Raw genomic sequence first — 25,986 nt, forward strand, 5'->3', positions numbered from 1 at the left:
CTGGCCTGGGGGAGGGCAGAGTGGATGGCCATAATGGTCCCCTCTGGCCTTAAAACCTAGTAACCGCTTCCTCCCTCGGGGGTGGGGGCACGTGCAGCCCCGAGACAGAGGAATTGAGACCCCGGAGCTGCCCGGGGGGACCAGCTGTACGTTGGGGGCTCAGGCGGGTGGCTGTGTCCCGCCACCCCAGTTTGGAAGAGCAGGTTCCCTGCGGCGCTGGGCTCCGCAGAGGGCTCCGGCCTCCCCTGGCCATGCCAACACGTGTTATCAAACGGGCGCCTGGTATGCCGCCAGGCTCAGCCCTGCCAGCTGGGGATGTGGTTTTTTGCAGGGGGGCTTCTGCTCGGGTATTTACGGCGCGCGGCGGTCCCAGCAGAAGTTCAAGCAGACGGCTCGCGCTTCGCTCGCGGGCTCGCAGCTGCAGCGCCGGGCACGGAGCGCTCCGCGCCCCGCGGCGGGTCCCGACCGCCCGGCCATGGGCTGCACATGCAGCACGACCGGCCGCTGCCAAGCCAGGAGCAAGGTAACGGCGAGCGACCCCCTCCCCCAGCTGGGTTTGTGATGGGTTCCGCTTTGACAGCGATCCCAGCGCCGGGGAAGGGTGGCGGCCCCCAGAGCCTGCCCCTGCTGGGGTGCCCCCCTGCCAGCGCCCCGCTGGGACCGAGCTTACCAGCAAACCCCAGGGCTCTGCCCTTGCCCAGCTCGCTGCCGGGCTGCCTGCCCTCTAGCATGCGGCCCCATGGAGTGCGCTGATGAACCGCAGTTAGTGACCCCGGGGGCGGGGTGGTGGGGGGCTGGGCGTCTGTTCTCCCCCTGCTTTAGATAAAGCCCCTTCCCCAAAACCATGAGCAGGAGAAGAGGTGCTGGCCCACTGCTGGGGAGAGTACCAGGCTGTAAAGGGGTGACGCTGTTGTTCCTGAAAACTGCAGGGCCTGTGTTGATTGTAGAGTTGTGTGTATGGTGAAGAGGGTCTAGGAGTTCCTTCTCTAGTAATGGGGGGGGGGGGAGGGTCTTGAGAGAGACTAGGGGTTCCTTCCACTGTACTGGGTATATATAATTATTCACAACATGAGTAAACTGTGGTGAATCCCAAAGGCACAACAAAAAACTTCCTGTCCGAAGGGTCTCCCTGACTCTCAGCAAAACTCTCTCTGCCAGGAAAGGGTTAGCAGCAGTACCCAGAGAAGGGGTGAATTCCACCAGAGGCAGCAAAATCTGGCTGATTCTCCTTTCAGTTTAAACAAGAGCGTTCCTTCCATCCGCCCATCGCTGGTTCCTGGGGGGAGCGGGGCAGGGGGAGAGAAAGATGCTTTTAAGATTTAAGGAAACTAACTGTTCTACAGCAGGGAGGGTGGCAGCCAGGGAGAAGGAATAGGAGAGAATAACGTGAGCCTAGAAGGTTGAAACAGCACCAGAGCAGGATGTCTGCAAACCTCACCCTCAAGCATCTGATGGTTAGAGTCTTCCTTGTCTTGCTTTGCTACCTGAGCTGCTAAGCAGGAAGTGCAATAGCTGATATTCTAAGGGTGCTAACTACATTTAAGCAAAGTACTCTCGGTGAACTATTTATTCTATGGCTTTAGCCTGTCTCCAGTTCTGGAATTATCTGCCAACAGACTGATCTTTACGAGCGTGTTCATTATTTGACTGAAACGTCACATGTTCATTGTCAGTTTCTGGGTTGTTTGTGAACTATTGGTTTCCCTTGTGCTTACAGTTATTCGCTATTTGTTATTCGGGGCCTGTGATTGGTCAGCTGAGCCAGGCAGTGCACCCTGCGTGGATGATTTTAAAAGGAGGAGGGAAATCACAGAGATTGCAAGATGGCTGCACAAAGCTTTGCACAAATTAATATTTGCACGAGGGAGTAGTTCTGAGACTTCCGGGAACACTGAGACAGAAAAAAACCCACTTGTACAGATACTCAGGGGAAACGGAAACAAAAGGACACACCTAATGTCCAAGAGAATTCACGGTGGAGTTGCAGACAAAGGTCTGTGAATATTCTTTTTCAGCCCCATGCACATGAATAGCTGAATATTAAAGAAATGTACTCATCTCTTATGCACAAGGTCAAACACTTCTAGGCCAGTCCATGCTTCTGAGGGCTCCCTGTACAAAAGAGACACTGGGTGAGAAATGCTGCATACGAAAGGCCCCAGGAATTGAGACAAGGGCATTTCGTTGACATGAGATGGAGTCATTTGGAGACTCTTCCCTTGATTTCGATATGTCCAGTAAATACCATAAACTTAGCTGGGTCAAGGAAGGGGATGCAGCCTTTGCTGGCCACATCTTTAAATCAAGATTGGATGCCTTTCTCAATTGTATCCCTAGCTCAGCCAGAATGTATGGGCTTGATGCAGAAAGCACTGAGTGAAACGCTGTGGCTTGTGTTAAGCAGTAGGTGAGACTAAATGCTCACAGTGGTCGCTTCTGGTTTAAAACCAGAAAGCCTGAAAGGGGGAGTGTAAAAGGGATTGAAGGTGGGGGAAATTCGGAGAGTCACAAGGAAGTAGAAGACGAATCCTCAATGCTAGAATTTGAGAAAAATAAAGTTGGATGCTACAGGCCTGATTCCATTCATGTTTAGTGACTTCTCAGGCTGGGAAAAGTCCCTTGGACACCAGTGGTTCTGATGTTTTAATGGGAGTGGATGTTTTAATTGCTGTGATTCTTTCACCATTGCATGGGGTTAAACCTGATTGCCAGAACTGGGGATGGGAAGGATTTTTTTCCCCGGACCCATGTTGGAAATGACCTTGGGGAGTCGTCACCTTTCTCGAGGGTACGAACCAGGGATCATCTATTCAGATCAAGTGGGCGTATCACATCTTCTGAGTGCAGGGAGAAGGGCATTGCCAGGCCTCAGTCCTTCGTGTCATTCTATTTCTGTCTCTTAGAAGAGCAAAAAGATAAGAAAGTGATTGTGTAGGTGCCAAGTGCAAGAACCCAGCTGGGATCTTGTAGCCATAAGACCACTGGAATGTGATCAGCTCTGAAACTCCGCTGCTTGAAGTAACAGGATGCAACCTGCATTTCATCTGACATCCAACCAGGAGAGGTGCTGAGAGGTCTTCTTGAAAGATCAGGGCTCAGGCCTGACATCATTCCAACAGTGGGTTATATACATTATAATTAAATGATACACACACACACACAGTAGAACTTCAGAGTTACGAATACCAGAGTTACGAACTGACTGGTCAATCGCACACCTCATTTGGAACCAGAAATACACAATCAGGCAGCAGCAGAGACAAAAGAAGAAAAAAAAAAAGCAAATGCAGTACAGTATTGTGTTCCACGTAAACGACTGAAAAAAAGGAAAAAATTAAAAAAAGATTTGACAAGGTAAGGAAACTGGTTCTGTGCTTGTTTCATTTAAACTAAGATGGTTAAAAGCAGCATTTTTCTTTTGCGTAGTACAGTTTCAAAACTGGATTAAGTCAATGTTCAGTTGCAAACTTGAAAGAACAACGATAACGTTTTGTTCAGAGTTAGGAACATTTCAGAGTTACAGACAAGCTCCATTCTCAAGGTGTTTATTCTTTATTCACTTAAAATCAGAAAGGGTCAGAAATTAAGATGCTAACAAGACAGTTAACTCAGCCACAAATCTCAGTTTGTATGTTTATGGTGCAGATTTAATTGCGCGAACGGTAGTATGTTAAAAGCCATGAATAGACAATGGGGTTTAAGTGGACCACGCCTCTGCAGACACTGCTCTTGAAGCACTGAGCATCTGCTCCCATTGAAGTTATTGGCCTAACCTTCCTCCCATTGACGTCAACAGCAGTCACAGAGCAAAGCTCCTGGTGACTTTAGGGAGAGCAGTGTCAGGATTTAAACACACATTCCTTGGTTTTTGGTGATTTCATTCTGCAACACGAAGATTGCATTATGCATTAAAAAATGCAATTTTAGAAAAAAATCTTGCTCTAAAATCTAAGGCCCGGATCCTGCGCATTGACTGCTCCTGGGTGCATCTCTCTACCCACACCAAGACTCACTGGTTCCACAGGGCAGCTCAATTGCAGGACTGCAGGGGTCATTCAGTCAAAGGCTGACTGGTGCCTCTTCAGTTCGTGAGGAGTAGAGTAGAGTAACAAAGGGACACAGCAAATACTCACTGAACAGTGCACAGGCTCCAAGTATCTCTGCCAACGTGCCAGTGCTCCGTAGGCACATCCAAAACGTTCTTTGTTTTCAGCCAGCTTTTGTTTTGAGGCTTGGTTATGAGCCTTCTCCCCACTTAAGTTGAACGGACACCTAAGAATCAAGTTCCCAAGCTTCAGACAGCTTGGCGTTACCTCTAGGGGGTGCGGAACATGACAGTAATTTTTGACGTTGGGGAAAGTGGTTTGCTTTTCTTCGGCCCACGCTCCTCATCCAAAACTAGTGAAAGGCATTTGGACCAAGCTGCAAAATAATTCACCTTGGGACAGACACCCACTTTAAGGCCTCTTTACACGACTGGAGCAGTAGGCTCGTGAAACACAGCTTGCTTGCGCTGCTGGACATCCTGCTGTGCTATTTATTTGGACGGTCGTTCCACCAGAAACTGCAGCCAGGGGCATGTGCTCACTCTGGCCCCTGTGAAGCAGTGAATGGTCTCTATGGGATACTCCGAGAGAGACTATCACGGAAATGGAGAGAGATTGTTAGCACATGTGGAATACTCCGACTTTTCTTCCCATTGTAAGCCTCAGGCCCTATTCCCCCCTCGCAGGGCGTGAGTCGTGTAACCTCCCTGGTTTGGTATTGGACACAGGGACAGCAGCACAATCCAGGAGCTTCCAACAAACAGCCCTTTACTGCAGCTTGCTCAGAGATTGCCCTGCATAGATCCAGCCACTTGCACCTCCTGGGGGGTGCCACAACTGGGACTGACAAAGGCGCAGTCCGCTCCATTGCATTCCATGGAAGTTACTCCTCTCCTGTGCGGAGTCGGGAGAATAGACCCCCATCACTTGTGTACAGCGTCATGTCAGAGAGAGGGGATCAGATCTAGATGTGATAGACACAAATGCAGCAGGCCAGAAAGAGCTGAAAAGAAGAATAAATCAAACCAGATTTTCTTCCATTTCCCAGGTTCCCATTTCCTTTCACCGGGGAGGGGAATCCAAATGGCAATAGGGCATCAGTCTCTGTGTTAGGTTTGCGCCAGGGGAAAGGCCTTTGGGGCCTGCCTATCATTGCCCAGCTCTAGCTAATGGGCCCAACCATCCCCTCAAGACTATCAAAGTGCACAGGGATAAGAGAGGCTCTGTCCGGGAATCCCCGACTGGACAGCCCATTCTGCCACCAGGATCAGGAGCAGCAGCTGGCAGGCGTGGTGCCAGGGAGAGCGGCTGTTCTCGTTGAGGAAGAAGCCTTGTTTACCCGCACGCTCTGCAGCCTGTGCAGGCCCCCTCCTGCTTTTAGGCAGGGGTGGGGGTCTATGGTGGCCTGACCAATGCTGAGGATGGGAGATAGCTGCTCTGTGGTCAGGATCCTCGCAAGCCCAAGAGGGCACCAGGAGCTCATGCAAATGCCCCCTCCACCAGGCTTCTGCATAGCCTGACCGCTAGGTCTCCCTTAGGCAGGAGCCCTGGAAGCTGCTGCTGCCTGAGGGCAGAAGTGGGCCCTCGGGAGCCATCTCTATGAGGATGGAAAGAAGGCACCTGGGATTGAGGGGAGCCTAGTGCAAACCCACCAAGAGCAGCTGCCTTTGGGGAGAGTGGAGTAATCCTGGGAGCTGAGCTGCCACCTCCTTTTCCCTGGGGGCTGATATGGCCTGATGGGCTCCCATCCTTACAGGACATCAGCTGGTTCCAGGGCTAGGTGGGGACTGAGGGGCCTGGTCAGATCCCTCCCTGCCTATGCCACACACATACATCTCCGCCCCACACACACACACAGGGGGATGCACTGTTTCACCATGGCTTAAGATGAGGTGTGTTCCTGGGAAGGTGCGGCCAGCCCCTGGAGAAGGCAGGCAGCTAGACAGAGAAGGGTCCATCCCCTGCTGAGGTTTCATCAGGTGCCACTTTCTGATCTGAACCCTGCTGCACACTTCGAAAGGCTGTTGCCACACAGGGCATGGCTGGGAGAAGATCGCTCCCCTGACTGCTCCTTTGGGGTGTGGGCTGGGAATGGGTTGTAGCACTTCTGGCTCTCAGCTGTGATCGGGGAAGTTTGCCTGGAGTCAGGGGCCTGATTTAAGGTTTGCCCATGATTTGTTACAGCCCCCGAGTCCTCTCTTTGCAGCTCAAGAGCCAGCCATAAGGGGACGCTGTGGTGGCAAACGGCAGCCAGCCTGGCCAGAGGTGCCATGGGGAACCTTGTGGTGCTCTGCCATGGGTTCAGGTTTCCCGCGTGTTGGCCTTTGTCGCTGTGCTTTCAAGTCTGTGATTAATTCAGCAAAACTTTCATGCAGCTTCACAAATCGCTGCTGGGAGAGACTGCGGCACTTGGGAACACCCCGGCTTTTACAGCGTGCAGCCGATACCAACCAACAGGTTGCCTCCCAAACATACCTGGGGTCCAGGCAGCAATTACACGCCCCTCCCCTTGATCTGATGTTGTAATGCCTCTCCCAGGGCCGGAGGTGCCACTCCCTCCTGCCAGCCCCTGCGGCACACAGACACAGGAGCTCGCTGGTTTGCCTCTGACAGAATTCGGTACAGGTTCGTGTGCCCCGCCCCTGCATCACCATCGCCGTAGTATCTGAGCAGCTTCCAATAGTGCATTAAGTGATGAGGCTGACATCTGCCACGTGTGGCACGTTCCCTGTGTCGTGCTCCATGCCGAAGAGACGCATGCGCAGGGGAGGGTTTTGTCTGAGAGGGTTTTTTTTTTAAGTGTACGTGCAGCTTTGTGTTTATTTTAGAGGAGTCCAGTTAACTAAATATGCCTCGGCGCTGGGGTCAGAAGGTGGGAAGATTTGTGATGGGCCTTTGTTCCTGGGCGAGTTTGCTCCAAGCGGCCCCTGAAACAGCTCTGCCTCCTGCATGGAAAACTTTACTCTGATGGTAGAAGGGTCCATTGTCCTTGAGGAGCAGAGCTGTCCACTGTGGTTCTCAGGCCAGAGCGTTTGGTGATCTTTTATTGTTCCAGGCCTAGTAGGAGCATATGATCCTGCTGTAAAAAGCAGTCCCTGTGCCTACGAGGATCACTCCTTTCGGGGTAATTTACTGCTTGGAGAAGAGGTGGACAGTTTATTTCAGGGTTTTCAGGCTCCTGGCTGTCTCCTTGTCTGTCACTCATTCCCCACCCCCAGGGACTCAGTGATGCAATGACAGCAACCTCTTTGATCTTTGCCTGTCCTGGGAAATCATGCACAAAACCCTGCTGTCCTTCCTTTCACCGCTCTCTAAATGTGGCTATCACACTTCACAGGTTGTAAAGTAGCAGCCCCTGTAGCTGTTTGATATTTCTGGACTGCGCTCAGTCTCTCTCTTGCACACGCTGTGGCTTGGAGGTCGGGAGCATTCCAGCCCAGTGTTCAGAATTCAGGGAGGTCCTGCAGCTTTTAGGAAAGGTGGCACTGCCCTAATCTGTTTTGCAGCACTGGGCATTCCCCCTCCCCCCTTAAGTTTTCAGTCTCTTTTCCAGCCTGCGTCCTCTCTAATCCATCCCCTACAAGCACCCTCCAGGAGAGCATGGCAGTGAGCAGAAAACGACTCTCCTTGTCTCCTCTCTCTTTCCGTAGTTGTTGCTGTGAGATAAGAGTGCTTGCTGCAAAGTCCTTCTAGGGATGTTCTGGGGAGGATGCAGGCCCCAGTTCGGGCTTTGGACAGGCTTTATTAGCTTTGTGCTGCTGCTTCAGATGAAACTTGGCTCCTTCTCGCATTCTGTATGTTTTGGTGGCATGGAGCCTCCTGGCCCAAGTGAACAAGCCATGTGCTTCCAGCACATAAACACTGAGAGCCTGGGGCCAAAATCCTCCTAGCAAGGGTAGCTAGAGCAGGAGGGATCTCATAAAACATAGGGGACTGTGACCACTCTTGACCCGTTTCCAGGTCTTCTATTCTTGAACCCATCTCTCCTCCCTCCCATTCTGGCATGGAGTCATTGTCAGTACAATTCAGATAATTTTCAGAGCTTTGTTTTCTTGGCTCTCAGGTTCCTAGTGCAGATGGGAGGGCTATGTCAGTTAAAGGCCCCTGTTTTGCCCAGATCTGGGTCCTGAGCAGCTGTCAGTTTCCATTCAGTAAGTGGTGTCTGCATACCTCTCTGTCTGTTAGTCTCTAAGGTGCCACAAGTACTCCTTTTCTTTTTGCGAATACAGACTAACACAGCTGCTACGCTGAAATCTGTCTGCATGGGAGGAGCTGGGCACAGATCACCCCTGAGGTGTCTTTACCTATGCGACTATTATGCCTTTGTTTTCTGTGTACTGCACCTTTCAATCTGTAGGGACCCTCCTGTCTGCAGGGAAAGGTAGGCAGCCAGTTTGGGTACAGTTCACCACAGCCTATTTGATTTCCAGGGCAGAGCCCACTAGGGCAACGACAAGTCCTTTTGGGCCACAGATCCCAGCAAATCAGCTAAATACCCGGAACCGAGAATGAAAAAACCAGGGACAGGGGTGCAGGGCACAAGGTCAAAACAAGGGATGCAGAGAGGGACCCGGAGCAGAGAACCCCACGGGTTACCCACTAATCCAAGTAGGAGTCTGTGAATGCCAAATTTATGATGGAAGGCAGTTTACAATGCAGGGATCACTGGGTGGAATTCTCTGTGTTATGAAGTCAGACTAGATGATCACCATGGTCCTTTCTGGCCTTGAAAATCTATGGTATAAGCCCTCTTCAGACTTCCGTGAGCTGAATGTTCTGTTGTGGTGGGAGGGGATCTGCATCTGCATGCATTACACATGTCTGCACCTGCCCTGTTCTGGGAACTGTTTCCTGCCCATAGCAGCAGGTGTGCCAGGTTGGGAATATTTCATTCCTGATTTTGCACATGCTACTTCCCTGGGAATCTTTCATTTCCAGATGTGCATCTCCACCGTGCACGAGGTATAGATAAGCTACGGAATTTTAATGCAGATGCTGCCCATAGGGCGATCTGCTCTCACTCTAAATAAGAGGGTGGGCGGTTGTTGGTAGTTGGTTTGTTAGACACGAGGTTCAGATTTTAAAAAAATTAGAGGTGATTTACACACTGTTACAACAGATTACTTCCTTACAGCTTTTCTGATTTAAACTGTCATTGCCCTTGCTATAAATGGAGTCAGTCTGAAGCTTCTGGGACATAAAATAATAAAAACACTAGGCAAGTATCGATTGCCTTTCAGCTGGGGCAGGGACTGGCGACATTTCTGTTCTCTGTATGTACAGCTCCTAGCACAACGGAGTCCTGCTCTACAAGTGGCGCTCTGGGCACAGCCACCTCACTGCAAGCAATAGTAGGACTCCCAAAGCACTTTACAAAACCACCCTTGGTTCCTAATCTCCTATCTCCACTTTTCAGAGAGGGGTGCTGCGGCAGAGACATTGACCCAGGGCTTTGCTTAACTCACACAGCAAATTGGTGTCAGTCAGGAACAGAACCCAGATGGCTGGACTCACATTCGTCTGCTCTGTTAGAGACTGGGACAGGAAAGCACAACAAGCCAGTCTAAGATGCTGTCTATAACAAGGCATAACTCCATCAGTGTGGTTACACTGGGACGAATTTCCCGAATGTGGACAGGGCCTCCCCTGGAGTGACTTGCGCCTCCTTCGGCATGTGCACTAAGTTACACACCCTTGCCCGCGTGCTGCCCTCCATTCAGCCAGGCTCCGTAGGCCCAGTTCAGAGGTGGTCGGCGAAGGTGTGAGATACACGTTGGGCAGTGGGTGTGAATTTTCAGGAGTCTGACTGAGGCTGAGAGCGGCAGAGCCGGTGGAAGAAAGCGTAAGTGGCACCAGCTGGATTCCTTCACGTTCCTTGACGCGACAGAGTTAGGCTGACCCTGCTTCATCACGGCAGGGGGTGAAAATCTGCACCTTTGCGTGACATGGGTAAGCCCGCCTAACCCCGGGTGTAGACCGTGCCAGGTCAGTGGAAGAATTCTCCCGTTGTCCGGAGCTGCAGTGTTTCTAGTGAAGGCCGCTCCAGAGCACGGAGGTCAGTTCTCTTCATTCCACTCCACACGGGTGTAAACGCCGCTGGTGTCAGTGGGACCGTTCCTGATGGACACCAGTCAGATCCGCACAGGGCTTTGAGGCAGGGGGGTTGGGGGGGAGCAGAGCTGCTCTTTGGCAGTTGAACAATCGCTAAAAATAATTTAGTTTTTTCTTCCAGTGCTATTAATGCAACTAAACTAAACTGCTCCGGGGCTGGAACATGGCCTGCTGCGACTGTATCTCCTAAGCAAGCTCCTAAATCTGAGTTCTATAAACCCTGTTAAACAGGGAGGCTAGGATGGAAACTGTGACAGGACCTTCGCACTCGCTCAACCGGGGCTGGGTGCAGGAGCTGATGCTATAACAAAGCATTCCTCTGATGATGATGTAATTGTTTGAGCTGGAGGGAAAGGGAGAGCTTTGCTGGTGCCAGATATTCTGAGACGTTGTTAGAACTGGGCTTTATCCCTGTAATTGCCTTTGGTTTAGTGTTGTTTTTCATCTTTCATTCCTGCACAGGCTCCGTGCTCAGAGCCCTATTTCTAGGCTCTGAGTCTGGCTGTCAAAAGCATCAGTTGAGCTACAAGTTTGTGGGTGTTGCTAAAAGACCTGTACCCACTGTCTGAGCCTGGGCTCTGACTGGCTAGTCAGCTGTCCGGGGTCCCGGGCATGCACCAGTGGCATGAAGATGGGGTTAAGGGAGGGGCACAGCAAGAGCCCTGGGAAATGTTTCCAGCCCTCTAGCTCACGTGGACTGGTTGCTGGACAGATTTGTACGTGTCCATCACATTGTCCAGTGCCCCCATCCCAGACGCCCTTTAAGAGAGTGTGGAGCTGATAATGATACTAAGGAAAAGTGGAGATTTGGACCTCGAGCCAGGAGGGTCCTGGTAAGCAGAAAGGCCTGCTGGTGAGACTGACGGGGCCCCCCACAAAAAAGGTGGAAGGGCAGTAAATCTTCTAGCCTATCCGTGTGGCTGGGCGGCTGCACAGGAAGAGTGTCTGTTTGTGTGTGTGGGGAGGGGGGGTGTATTTGTGTGCGGCAGGGAGTGTGAAGGGAGGGGTGTGGGTGTCTCCTCCCTTCGCTGGTACATGCCTTCTCTACGGAGCACTTCTGCAAACAGAAATCCAGGGCCAAGTGGGAACGTGAGTAACCAGGAGTGAGGAGGGAGAGAAAATGAGTGGGCACGTGTGATCCGGTCTCGCCTCCCTGTGCTGGGATTTCTCACCAGAATGGCCCTTTACATGCCACAGGATATCTCCACTATAATGGGGGCAGGGCCCCTCTGCATGGGAGCTCCCAGGTCACACCTTCCCCCCTCGTGTGCTGTACTATGTTAGCAATAAGGCCAGCCAACGTGTCACTTTCCATCATACCCAAAGGAGAGAGAGATGGCGGAAGGGCAGAGTGGGCTAAGTGGACATGGAACAGCCTAAAATCAGAGGCCAAAGGTGGAGATAGCAGAGATACTGAGCTCCCTAGGAGGAGAACTGGCACAGATTCAGAGCTGGCTAAACAGGATGGAGTGTGACAGAGGCTTGGGGTCGCTGGCTGGGGCTGCAGGTTGAACTACCCCTGGATAAATACAAGGTGCTGAGTACATTTCAGCAGTGCTCTGGATTGGACGGGACCTAGCGGAGCTGCTGGGTTCTTAATGTTGCGGCAGCTCTTTCATTTAGAGGGCCTGCTAAATAACTCCACCTCATAGGGACCCATTTAAAAATGTCCTTCTCTTAGGGGGACTAATTTCAGGGTGTATCATCCATGACACGATTCCCTTCGGGTCTCAGCTCTGCCACAAACCCGCGTGGTTTTACATTTTCCCACTGCATGGCCTGTCTTCCTTAAGGCAGGCCATGCAGTGCCTTCAAAACTGAGCCTCTGGGCTTCAGCACTCCTGAGTCACAACGTGAGCTCTGCCCAGCGAGTCCCACTGAGATAGACCACTGGTCAGAGTCTTGGACACACTTCAGGGACCAATGCACCTCAGCAAGTACATTTTCTTCCCTGCATTTCATGACTCCAGTCTTCTTATTTTCCCCACAGAAACGACTAAGAGCTCAGCAGCCAAAGGGGCAGGTTTCCCGGGAGCTGACGGCCTTGAAGACAGAGAATCATGGTGAGGTGTAAATCTTTTCCCTCACAGGGCTTTTCAATGCCCTTACCCCTTTAAAAGCATTAAGCTAAGACAGGGTCCAAACAGATGGGCCAGTGTGTTCCACGCACAGATGCACCCGGTACCTTCTGCAGCACTGTGAACTCTGATGTGGCCAAAGTGGCACTGTGACTAGTGAGTCTTCTATTCTGGTCCATGCCCAGGTCATCTCACCTGTGTCTGTTCAGAAGGCTCCTCCGGATGGGGAGGCGATGTGTCTGAGGATCACTGGGCTAAAGGGGCTTTACTGACTTGAGTTAAATCAGAGTGGATTCTCTCACTCCAGTTTCCCTGGGGGTCTTGGCATGAGTCCCACCTGAGATGGTGTCACAGAGCCACAGGATTGGTGCTACACGCCAGCTTTTAAACAGGCCCTTGACGGGTCCCCTTCTGTGTGGCAGACCTGAAAGGGGTCCCACTCTTCCTTAAGGTAGGCCACGCAGTGCCTCCAAAACTGAGCCTCTGGGCTTCAGCACTCCTGAGTCACACCGTGAGCTCTGCCCAGCGAGTCCCACTGAGCTAGACCGCTGGTCAGAGTCTTGGACACACTTCAGGGACCAGGGCACCTCAGCAAGTGTTGGCAGAGACACCAGGCAGCCTTTTCAGAACAGAGGCAGATGGAACCCAGCACTGGGAAGGCCTGAGATTAGCATAGAGGAATAAAGGTTAAAACACCATCTCTTCTGGCCACACCAGCCTTCCCTCTAGTGTCCTTTTCTGGCTCTGGCTCTCCATGTCCCTGTGTCACGCCCAGGTGAGAGCTGCCGAGACCCTCCAAAAGCCAGCTCTTATCCCAGCTACCTGAAACCTTTCGATCCAGTGTCTACCTCCTGCAGACACGTGCTGCGTTCACACGGCTCCACCTGCAGGAGATTCCCATGTATAAATGTCAGCTGCTCAGTGTTTGGGGCTTCCGTTGTCTTTATGGACCCTCCATTGATATGGGTCGGTTTCAGCCAGTACTTGACAGACCCATTTATTTCACCCCAAACAGGTACGTGACACAACAGCTCATGTCTCTTTCTCTGCCCCATGAGCAGATTTAACCCTTTTGCACCCCCTGGGGAGCAGTGCAGAGTACAGAGAAACTGAGGCATGCAGGGGAATCATAAAATATTACAGAAGATTCCCACTTCATCACGGATGGTTCCTTAGAAATTGACAGAGTATTTGGCATACATTCCTGGAAATGCATCCTTGTTCTAGTGGAAATATTGCAAACTTGTATGAGACAAACCGCACAATGCAGAGCCAGACTAGAAATAAAGATCTGTATCCTCATCTGGCATAAATTAGCCTGTCAGTGATGCTGATTTACATCAGCTGGGGATCTAATGCTGAAAGTCCAACTCATGCTGACGAAGAGTGTAATGCTGCCATCACAGAAGCCCCTCTACCCACGGAGCAGGCTCGGTATTGGCAGGGCATCAGTGTAAGTTTTCCCTGTGCTGCCCAGGAATGAGAATCAAAGAGATTCACAAGCAGTTTCCAAGATGAACAGCAAATTCCACATGCTCCTGTTCATGGACTGACCCTATTAGTCACTCTCGAATGCCTGGGTGACAACTCTGCTCGTGAAAATCTGAGCAAATTCTAAAAATGTCATGAATTCATAAGGGAAGCAAGTAAAAAAACAAAGCTCCTTGCCCAAGGGAAGTGGGTAGGTAGAATTCTAGGAAGCTGCCTTAGTGTTTATTCATGGACAGAGAAATCGATGACTGAAGTCTAGTAATATGTATGACCAGGCGAACACCACAGATGGCCAGCTCAAAAACTGCACTAGCTGACCAAAACGTCCCACCAGACGAACAATCCCACCCCTAAGGAAGCAGTCGGTGCAGTAGTGAGGAGGACATTGCATGGAGCTGGAGAGGATGGTGTCTGTATGCTAGTGAGATGAATTACCTTATGGGTATGTGTCTTGTTGCTCTGTTCAGAGTTGACACACTCTAGCCCTTATGTGAAGGGCTGGTTCAGGCAGAGAACTACAGACAAGCTCAGAGATAAGTGCTCTCTACCAGCTGAGTTATTCAGCAGGCAGTGTTTGTCATCCGTCAAAGTCCCGTTTAAATAGCTTCAGTCACCCAATCAGGAAGTGGACACGATACCATGTGACCACTCCCACACACCAAATTGTGACCAGCAGTCAGCTGTAGCAGACTGTTTGCAAAGCACCCCGTGGCTGGAAATGATTCGCTCAAACGAGTCGTTGAGCAATGAATGCACTCGCAGAAACTGGGAACGATTGACAGGAAACAAAGACCTAAATGAGACAGTGCAGGGAGAAATAACTGAGCTGGAAGGGTCATCCCCAGGACTGAGAGGCCAAGGTTGTCTCCTGTCTCTATTCAAAACTTGTCCCCATTGCGGAGACTGCCAACACGTTGCCCATTGGTGCTAATTAGTGCCAGGGGTAGTGTGGGTAATTGTCCAATAGGAACTAGACTGAGATCATATTTTATGTGGGCCACCAAATCACCCCCAAGTGATAATGAGTTGACCAGGCCACAATTCAAACTGGTGACCTGTTAGGTTATAGATATTCAGGCCTATCTGTAAAGGCCTATACCCTAAGAATTTAGGTGCATTCTTATCACTTGGCTAGTTAGAGGTATAAAAGGAAGAATCAAAATCACTGTCTGCCAGTGTAAGGGCCTTCTCTTACTGTGACAGTCTGAGGCCCTGTTCTTAGGCTAAGGCCTTTGGCTAAGCAACAGAGGCAGCCATAAGCTGGGAAGCGACGGGTCACCTCCTCATATCCCAAACTAGTCACATTGAAATAAAGTGCTATTGGGCTGTTAGGAATACAGTCCTGTCCTGATAATGCCTATTGCCTCCAGAGAAAGGGAAGTGCCTAGAAGATGTAAAAGGAAACTTAGTTTGATAACATCCTGTCTGGCAAGAACTCACTTATCAATAGCTGGGATGTGAAATCCTCACTTCTGTATTGTTTTGTCATTATAGTTCCCACTTTGCCATTGTTTGTCTGTATAATCTCTGTCTGGTTCTGTGATTGTTTCTGTCTGCTGTATAATTAATTTTGCTGGGTGTAAACTAATTAAGGTGGTGGGATATAATTGGTTAAATAATCATGTTACAATATGTTAGGATTGGTTAGTTAAATTTCAGGAAAATGATAAGGTATAGCTAAGCAGAACTCAAGTTTTACTACATAGTCTGCAGTCAGTCAGGAAGTGGGTGGGGGTGTGTCGGGGGGGGAGAAATGGAAACAGGGAATGGGGGTGGGGACATTGGAATCATGTTTTGCTAAAGGGGGAAATGGGAACAGGGACACAGGTAAGCCTCTGTCGTGTCAGAGCTGGGAAGGGGGACACTAAGGAAGGAAACTGGAATCATGCTTGCTGGAAGTTCACCCCAATAAAAATCGAATTGTTTGCACCTTTGGACTTCGGGTATTGTTGCTCTCTGTTCATGCGAGAAGGACCAGGGAAGTAAGTGGGTGAAGGAATAAGCCCCCTAACATGACCGAGTGGAGAACAGCCCCAGAAATTCTAATCCTGTCAGCAAAACCAGCTGGCCATGGTCTAGCCATTTATGTTTAATTTGCAGTCACCGCAGCTCCCTTGCACGAGGATGTGGAGACGAAGAAGGCGCTGCTGCTGGAGGATCAGAAGAGTGAGATTGCGAGGCTCCTGCAAGGACATCAGGAGGAAACGGAGAGGCTGAAGGAAGCCCACCAGGCAGAGACCCAGAGACTGACCCAAGACATTAAAATCCAGGTTGGGTCAAAGTGGCTTCCCCACCCCAGGAGTGTCTGTGTAGTGTCCCAGCACAGTCACCTCAGTCCTGGGCATTCATGCTTCTGCTTACTGACATTCGAACTGCACCACTATCATTGGTTCAGAGCTAGGCAGTAGTATACAGCAGGACCTTGATGACCTGATGGTCTCCAAAGACACCAGACAGCATGAGATCCTTTGGTGGTCAGCTAGCAGGCTTTGACATTCCCCTTTCAGCCCTGATCTCGCATTCAGAGCCAGCTGGCCTGCTCCCCCAGTTATAGACACCTGTCTGCCTTCCCCAGGGTTAGCAGACTCCGTATGGTTGGTTAGTGTCCTCAGATTTCACCTCTAGACACCTAAGGCCATGAGTAAGGCTACAGTTTTGTCATGAAGGTCACGGAAATCGTGAATTTGAATAAAGTCCATGAAATCTCAGAAATGGCTGTAAAAACACATTTGACCTGGTGCACTGGGGTCACGGCATTATTCAGGTTTGGCCCCTCCAGCCCCGCCTATGGCGGGGTAGACAGACCCAACCTGAGAGGGGCTGTGACCCATTCCCCAGCTCGGAATGCCCAGAGCAGGAGGCTGTGCCTAGTCCCACCTGCTGCAAGGTGAGCTCGCTCTCCAACTTCTCCCCCTTCTCTGACTTGTTTTTTCCCCCCGGCACTCTGTTGTGAAATTTACGTGCCAAAATCATAGCCTTAGCTGTGAGTGAAACTGAGCTCAGTGGTTCACTCCTCCTTGTCCCCCTTTTACTGATACCACAGAGCTCAGCAAAAAGGGCAGTTGTCCAGGAAATCCTGGAAAAGTCCAGGGTGTTGCAGGTCAGCTGTCCTAGCAGAGCTGTGTGTGATGCTCTCCCCCTCCCCCCCACATATTGTTGCCAGTGATATTAACCCCTCACTGTCATAAGTACCAAAGTTAAATTAATTCATAAAAATAGCACCAGGAAACTGGATCTGCCGCCCAGGAGATAAATAGGAGACCACACAGGCAGGTACACTTCAATTTCTCTGAATTCCCCAGATACTTAGGGCTTGTTGTTCACTTTGTTTCTAGGTGGAAAAGGAAAGAGATTTAGAGCTTAAAAAGCAGCTCTCAGAGCAGTTCGACACACTGAAGAGAGAGCATGAAGAGAACCTCCGAGGTAAGGCCCGAGTCTCTCCTTTGCTAGGCGCTGGCTTCCCTCTACGCCACCACCGCTATGGTTTAAACTTCTCACAGGGCTGTTCTTGCATCTCTTCTCCTCTCCAGCCTCCGTGGCTCTCTTGAGCAGAGGCTGATCACTCCTGTAATGAATATTCAGCATTGTCATTAAATGTTATGTGTCCGAGAGATCTGCCCATGTTTTGACTGGCCCCGTTGGCAATCACCTACCATGCCCTCTGGATTACCGTACTGTCACCTGTCATGCTCTCAGAGGTGCGATGGTGCTCGCTTACTGTCCTGTGGCCTGCACCTCTTCAAGCCAAGAGGGAGGGTACCCTAGGAAGGGCATGGAGAAATGCTGGCAGGAGATATTACTCTGTAGTTCATTAGCTAGCATGGAGCGTTTGTAGAAACCCAGCCCAACGTTTGGAAAATTGACCCCACTGAGGTATTACACTTGCAGTGCCAGTGCCTCTGAAATAAACCTAAAATGCTTCAAAAAGGAGACCCCTTCCATCGGAGCAGGAGGCGTCCCAGGGAGCTTGTGGGCTGGTAGCGTTTACACTGCAGCCAACAACGCGAGATCTGCTCACCCAGTCTCAGCAGTAAGGCTGGGAATGGTGATGGGGTCATTCCCTCTCTTTCTCCTTTCGCTACGGCTGGCATACTGCCTCTCTCCTTAGCGTGGCAATCACTCAGCTAGTAGCCCTGCGGCTTTAGCTGAGCGAGTCCTCCAGGGAGCTCCCAGCTGCAAGGCTGCTCCAAGAAACTGCATTTCCTCTGTTTACAGTCCCAAGCCTCTGCTGACTCTTAGCCCAGAGTAACTCTGGTCCCCCCTGTGGCAGGTCCATCTACTGCCATTCTGTGCAGGTAAGGGGCTTGGGCAGGGCTTGCTTTCCTGTCTTTTGACACTGTCTCCTGCTTTTGACACTGATTTTATGTTTCCCTTGCAGAACTCCAGAGGGTCCATGACCAGGAGACGATGCTCTTAAGGGAATCCTACCAAAGGTCCCAGTCTTCCTTACAGGTGCTGGCCCCCTTGCTTTGTCTTGCTGAGAAATTCCCTGTGGAGCAGAGCTCTCCAGATTCAGTGCACAGGTCTGAGGGCACTGGGGGAAGCTTCCAAGGGACCTGCCTGAACTACCCCTGAGGCAAAACAGCACTGTCTGCCCCTTACTTTTCATGAGAGCCAAATTGAGAAAGCAAAGGTTGTTCGAGCTGCCCGGAGTCCACCACCCTTGGGTAATCCAGGCTGGCTGTTTGTGGGAATGACTGGCTCACCTGAGCCCAGAGGGGCCTCTCACAAAGTGAGCGTGCCTTAATTTTGCAGCAGTCAAAGAGATATTTAAATCGAAATGGCCACCTGGGCTTTCAGTTCCAAAGTATAAAACAGTCCTTCACTGGCTCAATCAAAAAAGTGCAGAGTTCCCTGCAGCCCCAGCACCTTCTTTGCCCTCGCCTCCACGTGCCAGTCCTAGCAGCCAGCCGGGCGCTCCCCTGTTCCTGCCCTGCTCTGTCCAGGGTGCTAGCTTCCCTCCACCTGCAAGGCACCCAGTCCTCCCTCCTTGAGTTGCAGGGAGTCAGGGATCCTGCTCACAGTCCCTCTCCTATTGGCTGCTTCCTGCGTAGCCTCCCGAGAGCTTATTAACCCCTTGCATGCCAGTGTGGGGCAGACACCCCATCACACCACTACCGACACAGGGGACAGGTGGCTTGCGTTTGGAATGGCTCCATGTTGTTAATGGCGCTCAGAGCTCAGGTTTTGGTTGGGGCACATCTCTGCTGGCAGGCAAGCCTGTAGCCTGAACACTCCAGACGTGAAACGGGTGCGAACAAGCTGCCTAACTGCCTTACTGTGGCTCATAGCAGAACTGGCAGAGTCAGGGAGTCTGTTCTTATAGGAGCAACCCAGGAAGTGCTGATTATAAAGAGATCTCTCCCATGGTTACCGATTGACCCATTGTAACCAAGGAAGCCAGGATGGCAGAAGGCATTACAGTGGGAACTGCTCCCTGCTGCCATTAAATACTGTATTAGGGAATTGCTGCATGGGGCTTCGTTAGTCATTGTGAAATGTCTTGCCATTTGACTCCTGCCACCTCCGTACAATGCAGTAGGTCATTTTCTTTCCTTATATGAACAGTGCCCCTGCTGGAGGGGAGGTCATAAAACAGGACTCATAATCACATCCCTCTTCCTTTCTCTTCTGCCCTAGGAGATGATTGACAGGTTGAATTCCCAGCTGAAATCCTTCCAGGACAAAATGAAACGGGTGGAGGAATCGATCTTGAGCAGAGACTATAAGAAACATATTCAGGTGCAGGAAATAAGCGAACTGTGGCCTCCTGGGAGGATATTTCTTTAACCCATCATTTGCCAGGGTCTCCGAGCAAGCCTGTTAGATTCACAGTAGTGGCAATGGACAGCTCAAACTTACAGAGTCATAGAAGCATCTGTATGCTATAAATGCTTTGTCACCAAAATAAAAGCCAAAGAGAGGCCTCCCTGGAAAACTCCCCATCACTGGATCTGGAGAGGGTAGTGTTCATGGTGCCTGGTAAACCTGTAGTACGGTTGAAGTAAGCAAAGGGATAGGAAGTAGATCATAAGAAAATTAAGGGTACATATTCTGTGCATTATGAAGGTAGTTCAAGCTCCTTGCACTCAGGTGGCTAATGCAAATGCCGTAAAGACATGCATGTAGGCACTGAATGAACACTAGTAAGCACATTTTGGGGGGTAAGAATCCTATCAATCCAGGACTGAGAACACATGCCTACTAACGGTCATCATCTTTGGCTCACCTCCGTTGGAATGAAGAACCAAACCAGAACCATGCATTAGCACCCCCCCCCCAACCTCTCCAGTCAGTGGGGGACTCATGCATTTTCTTTCTCCCCTTCTAGGATTATGGGAGCCCCAGCCAGTTCTGGGAGCAAGAACTGGAGAGTCTGCATTTTGTCATAGAGATGAAGAACGAACGCATCCATGACCTGGACAAGAAGCTGCTGAACTTGGAAACAGTGGTGGGTTTGATGTTCTTCTTCCAAAAAGTCCATGCACTCCTTTCCAGGGGCAGAGATGGAAAAGCACAGCCTACAGGAGAGCGCGCCACCTACCTGAATGCAAACAGCGTTCTCCAGGCGCATTCCCCTCTGGCTCACCTGCTACCTGTGGGCAGCTCTGTGTCCTGGCTGGCCTCTCAGCCGAGCTAGCATGTAGGGTGCAGACACAGGGAGGGCAGCCAGCAGATGGAGGGCTGCACTAATTGGACCAGGCTGCTACAGTGCTGGGTGTTTGCTGGCATACACAGCAGGTTGCTGCTATGCATCACTAACCTTGCATAGAGGCAACTTTTGTCAGTAACCATCAATGTTCTGACGTTGGCCCTTAGGCAGGACCTCATGAACCAGCATAGGGGATCGTCTTTTGCCAAATTCATATCACTTCTGACCCTTGACCTCTCCTTTGAATCCTCCCTTCCCCAACCCTTCTGGGATGTCACAGATGGAGAAGAACCTGCTTCTGGAGGAGAAAGTGAAAACCCTTCAGCAGGAGAATGAGGATCTGCACGTTCGGACACAGAACCACTTGACAATGACAAGGTAACATGTGCAGCCTAGTGCAGTACAACCTACCTGCTGCCATTGTCGGAGCTCACGGGGGCTGAGCGCTGGGCTAGGTATGAATTGCACTCAAGAGAGGCTGTTTTCTGAATGCAAGGCCGATAACTAGATGCTGGGACAGGACACAAACAGCAGGTATGATGGCATCAAAGCGAGCACAGAAGCTGCAGGTCAGGGGGAGATAGCTGAGAAGAGCTATGAGAGTAGGGGTGCTGCATGATAGGGCTGAGGTGCACTAGCCAGGCCTCCTGTGGGTACGTGACTTTACACGGCACTGATCTGGTTCGGGTGAATATGTGGGGTGTATGTGCATTCAAGAACTTGGGCTTGCATTGCACCCATCTGGCTCTGGTGAGAGTGTATGTGTGAGGGAGACCGTGACCTGGCACAGTACCTAATTGGCTCTATAATCCACCCCACCCCTTTTCAAGCCCATTTCATGTCCCCACTGCCCTGGCCTCCTTTGGCAGTGATCAGAACAGCTGGCAGGGCCCTGATCTCCATCTCACTCCGGGATTCTTACCGGCTCAGCTTCGTCACCTGCTGTTTCTTTGCAGGCAACTGTCTGACGAGCTCCTGGTGGTTCGGGAGGCCCTGGACAAGGAGTCCCAGCTGCGGGAGCAGGAGCACCGGGAGAAGGAAGAGCTGCTGTACAGGGTCCTGAATGGTGACTCCTCCTCTACCTTCCCCATCCCCTCCAGTGAGGTGCCGCTCATTGCCACGTAGTGCTCTGGGAAGTGGCGACGGAGGCTGCTGGGATGAGGAAGCAAGCGAGGGGCACCAGAGACTCTTCCACCCCTCGTTTTAGCGCTTCCTTTATTGCACAGGTCCAAAGCTGCTGTCATGGGGACTCTGTCCAGTAGAAGGGGAGCTCCTCAGACTTCCAACCCTGGGACGGCCTCCCTCTAAGGGGACAGTGCAGTATTTCTTGGAACCTTTTCAATGTGCTTTTAACCCTCCTGTGTGTCCCCCTGCCTGACTCTGAACATGGGGGAGCTTACGAGACACCCCAGAACCTAGACACATGTGGTGTGAGGTATCCTGGCTGCCCCTGGCTTCACATCTCAATCAGTAGCTGTGATTACAAGGGGAACACGCTAGCAAAGCTAAGGAGCTCTCCGGTGCGTTCAGGAAGGAGAGGCCTGTTTCACGCACTGGTTTGCCCAGGTGAAGCTGAACCGGAGCCCTGCATCTGAACAACCTCAGCTTTTGGGGAAGCTTGGATCAGGCTCCGGGGCTGAAGTTCGCAGCTCGGGTCCGTCTCTAACCAGAAACAAAGTGAAGGATGCTCATCTCAGATGGAGCTGTTTAAAACAGCAACTAGCTGAGTCCAGCATCAGCCACGGGTGGCTTTGTGGTGTACACAGGCAGGCAGCGGGTGAGGCGACCCCTTGGCGTCTCTCTCTCTGGTATTCTTCAAGAACAACCCCACAAGGAAAGTTTGAGAGTCTTGGAGCTGGAACATGCTGCTCTGTGTGACCCAGGCTCAGGGCTGGCACTGGCTTCCAGAAGACTGTGCCTGCTGCTGGCCAAGAAGCAATACCAGCTTCAGAAGAAGCAGCAAGCCTGCTGTTCCCAGCTGGAGAAACGGCCCCGATGGCCCGTAGCAGCCACCCGAAGTGGTGCCCGAGGTGGCAAACAGGGGGGAATGTCTGCTGGGCCAAGTGAGGATGGGGAAAGGTAACACAGTGAGCGAGAGGTGGACAGAGCTTGTCTCTCCCTGGTGCGCTCACTGCTCAGGCTTTCTGGGAGCAGATGGTTCCAGCTCCATAGGGTTGCCCACGCACCCCCTGTCCCTGGAAACCACCTGGCAGTGGCAACCAGAGCTGGACCAGTGAGCGCCTTCAGCAGGAGTTTGGGGAGCAGCAGAGGGGAAGATGCACAGCTGCATGCCCCTGTCTCAGAAATCCCAGACCTGCCTGCAGATGGAACATGTGGTCCAGTAACACCTCTGGGGAGGAGATGGGGTGCCTAGAGCTCCTGGTGCCCAGTGACTAGGTTACATGGGCCCATGGAGGGTGACTGGAAAGTTTGCTCCTGTGAGCGGGGCTGCTTGTGTAGTCCCGCTAAGCTCCCAGTACTTTCCTGAACCCTGAGCTGGGCTCACCCTGGCCAGACCCCTTGTCTCCTGCCGTGCTGGTCCTTTCTGGTTCCCAGCTCCATAGTGAACCTTCCTTGGGGCTGCTGCAGTGAGAATCACCATCTCCTGTAGCCTTCGCCTTTTGATTGTCCATGGCCCTGGTGGCTTTCCCTGACAGACTCGGCTTCTCTTCCAGGTCCCATGCCCTCCTTCCTGTTGGCTTCTTGCCAGAGTTCAGCCCACGGCCTGCCAAGTTCTCTCTTGCTTTTGTTTCAGAGCACTGCCTCCCAGGGCTTCCCTCCCTGGAATCTCCCCTTCTTTGGGTCTGCCACAGGTGCCTGTCCCCTTCTGCAGCTCCTCTTCACAGTCTTCCAAGCTTCAGTCCAAATCCCCCTTAGATTTTGCTGTCACTGCCTCCTGCTTCCTCCTGGCTCAGGACAATAGTCCTATTGCCCCAGGCTTCCTCCTGGGCCAGCTCCTTCTAGTTCTGGCTCTAGCCTCCTCTCTGCCCTTAGCCCAAGAGAGAACAGTCCTGGGTCTACCTCTCTCCTGGGTCTCCTCCCTGGCCTTTCTTTCTGCTGTGCTCCTTCCCTTATGAAGGCCCACCTCCAGTTACACTTAACACTGCTCCAGGTGCCACCCAGTGGCCTAACGGGTCTCAGGCTGGGTTAACCAAGCTGGAGGTTTATACGCCATCACAGGGCCTGATCTCCTCTTACACTAAGGCTCCTTTACACCGCTCTGGCAGGGCAAAAGGGCCAGAAAGAGGGCACAAATGTAATTTATTCCCCCTTTAAGACCCCTTTCCTCTTGCCAGTGTGGTGTCAGGGAGCCTGTTTGTAAATAAGACTCTGGCCCCTTGATGTCATATCAGATTTGCTCTGTACAATAAGCCCCTGATGCCTCCGGTCATTTGCAAAGCATTGTCCACTGCACTCTAGACTCACCCCCTCGCTCTCTCATAGCTACAGGACACCTCCTGGAAAAGAACATTTGTTCCTTGCGAGCTCACCTGCTCCTGCTGTTTACTCCCCACATGAACCTTTAATCCTCCCCACCGTCGCTATGGAAATGACGGTGACCCTGGAAGAACACATGATGGCTGCAAACAAGCAGCTGTGCACTCCAAAAACCCCACGCTCACTTCACACTGGAGTCACTGGTAACACAAAGCACCAGGCATCTTGTCAGCTGGGTCCCATACACCACTGAACTCTGAAAATTCTCCGCCAATGAACAGTGCTACCTCTGGCTCCGTTGTCCTGTTTGTCAAGTGGAAAGAGTTTTTTCTCACGCAACCTGACTGCCAGGCTGGGCAGACCCACCCCTGTCGGCCTGGCCGTGATTCACCTGGGAGAATGGCTGTTTCTTTGGTGAGAGTTTGGCCCACGCTGAAATCTTGTCATTTGTGTGCTAGCAGGCAGCGCTTGGAGAATCACAAGATCCCGTTCAGCCCCCTAAGAAACCTGGGCAATTTGCTTCAGGTGAAAATTGGCCATTTTCCCAAAGAAGGGTCACCATTTTCACAGTGAAATGAGGCCTTTCTGTGTCTGGGAGCCACCTGTTTCCATGGGTGTGGGAAATTCAAGATCGTTCCCACCCTTCCCTGCCCCTTCTCTTCCTCGTTATCTTTCTATTTTCTCGTTCTCTTCTGTGCCTCTTTCCTTTATAAACCTCAGGCCCTAGGAGAGATTTTTAGACATTGCACAAAAATGCTCCAGATCACTGACACCACAACTAACAAGCAGTTCTCCTCGACCATCTTTGAGAGCAAATGGGGCGGGGGGAAGCTGTGTCTAGAATGTGAACTGCGACAGGGTCAATCCTCGCTGAGAGCTGAGTGTCTGCACAGTGCCTATGTTGGCACAACGGGGCTGGGGGGAAACCAGTCTGTTCTGCTCTGCGTAGCTCAGCCTATGAGAGGGGTAGACAAGATCCCCTGAAGATGTCTCAAACCTTTGACAGTCTTTCTAGAACCCCCACAAGCCCGGGGGCCTGAGTGAGGGGAACTTAGCGGGGCTCTCGAGAACAATGAAGAAGTCATTGCTCACTCAGTACTGACTAATTACAACTCCCCAGCTTCCCCATCCTGTACCTTTCCTTGCAGCCCCATTTCTTACAGAGCCCAGGGCACTCCGAGTGGGTTGGCCTAGAAAGAGACTGTACATAGCAGCAGGCAGGAGCAGCTCTGGTGGGCTCCATTCTCCTTTCGCCTACACTGACGTGACATGAGCAACTGTCTTAGAGTTACACCAGCCTAAGGGAGCGCTGAAGCAGGCTTAAGAACTAGGTAGAGATTCACCTGTCTAGGAGCTCAGACTAGGCCACCACAGTGGTCCCTTCTGGCCTTGAAGTCTACAAATCTTGGCTCTGAGAAGCACGACGGTCATAGGATGCATCACGACAACGTGGCCCCCTGAATTGTGTGCTCCTACTTCCCTCGCCGAGGGCTCAGAGCCCTGAGACTCTCCCAGGGCCTGTCTTAGCTGAGGAACCAGCCGTTAGCAAAGTCTGCGCTGGTGGCAGTAAGTTAATCCACACGCCGCGGACTTAGAACTTGAACCATGTTTGGGTGCCACCCTACAACTTGCTCAGAGTACAGTGGCCGGGAAGAGAACCCCTGGGCCTGCGCTCTGCTGGGGATGGTGCTCTGTCCAGTCGTCACAGGGCATGGCATCCATCTTAAGACTTGGCTGCTGTCCTTTTGCCACAGAGATACCAGCTCCAGCTCCTGCTGCGGAAGCCGAACAGAGGCTGCTAACTTTGGGGTATCTGTTACTCTTCTAGGGGTGGCTTCTTTCTAAGTCCCCATTGTGTTTGTAGTGGTGTGTGTAAAGCCAGCCCCGTCGCTGGCTGTCTTCTCTTTCCTTCCCCCCTCTTCCGTGCCCTAATGTGCCCACGCAGACAGGTAAATCAGGGTGAGAGGAGACGGCGGCCCAGTGTGGCGTGGCTGGGGAGCTGACGCGCACTAATTGGATGCACGCAAGCACTTTCCACTGGGCGTGCGAATGCTTTCAGGAGAGACCAAGAGGAGCGTTAGCTAGTGCCACAGACTGCCCCTGAGCTTTGCACCAGGAGCGTGGAGCCATGCGTGCGTGCGTGTGTGAAACAGACCTGTGTGCTAAAGGC

The 25,986-nt window shown here is 51.7% G+C and overlaps 1 protein-coding gene across 1 annotated transcript; it reads left to right on the top strand.

Annotated features, from left to right (window-relative positions):
- The first annotated feature begins 395 nt into the window (after positions 1 to 395).
- On the top strand, positions 396 to 25,957 carry CCDC69 (coiled-coil domain containing 69). The gene is made up of 9 exons (XM_077825059.1): positions 396 to 523; positions 12,148 to 12,220; positions 15,827 to 15,996; positions 17,062 to 17,149; positions 18,105 to 18,178; positions 19,367 to 19,468; positions 20,058 to 20,177; positions 20,659 to 20,756; positions 21,335 to 25,957. The coding sequence occupies exons 1-9, from the start codon at positions 476 to 478 to the stop codon at positions 21,501 to 21,503; spliced, it is 942 nt and encodes a 313-aa protein (XP_077681185.1). The 5' UTR covers positions 396 to 475; the 3' UTR covers positions 21,504 to 25,957.
- Positions 25,958 to 25,986: the final 29 nt, after the last annotated feature.

Source organism: Eretmochelys imbricata, chromosome 8 (genome assembly GCF_965152235.1).
Source record: "Eretmochelys imbricata isolate rEreImb1 chromosome 8, rEreImb1.hap1, whole genome shotgun sequence".
Taxonomy (NCBI): domain Eukaryota; kingdom Metazoa; phylum Chordata; order Testudines; family Cheloniidae; genus Eretmochelys; species Eretmochelys imbricata.

Coding starts and splice junctions, on each gene's coding strand:
- CCDC69 (XM_077825059.1), top strand. CDS start 476: ATGGGCTGCACATGCAGCACGACCGGCCGCTGCCAAGCCAGGAGCAAG. Junction 19,469..20,057: donor ACTATAAGAAACATATTCAG/GTGCAGGAAATA, acceptor CTCCCCTTCTAG/GATTATGGGAGCCCCAGCCA. Junction 20,178..20,658: donor TGCTGAACTTGGAAACAGTG/GTGGGTTTGATG, acceptor GGGATGTCACAG/ATGGAGAAGAACCTGCTTCT.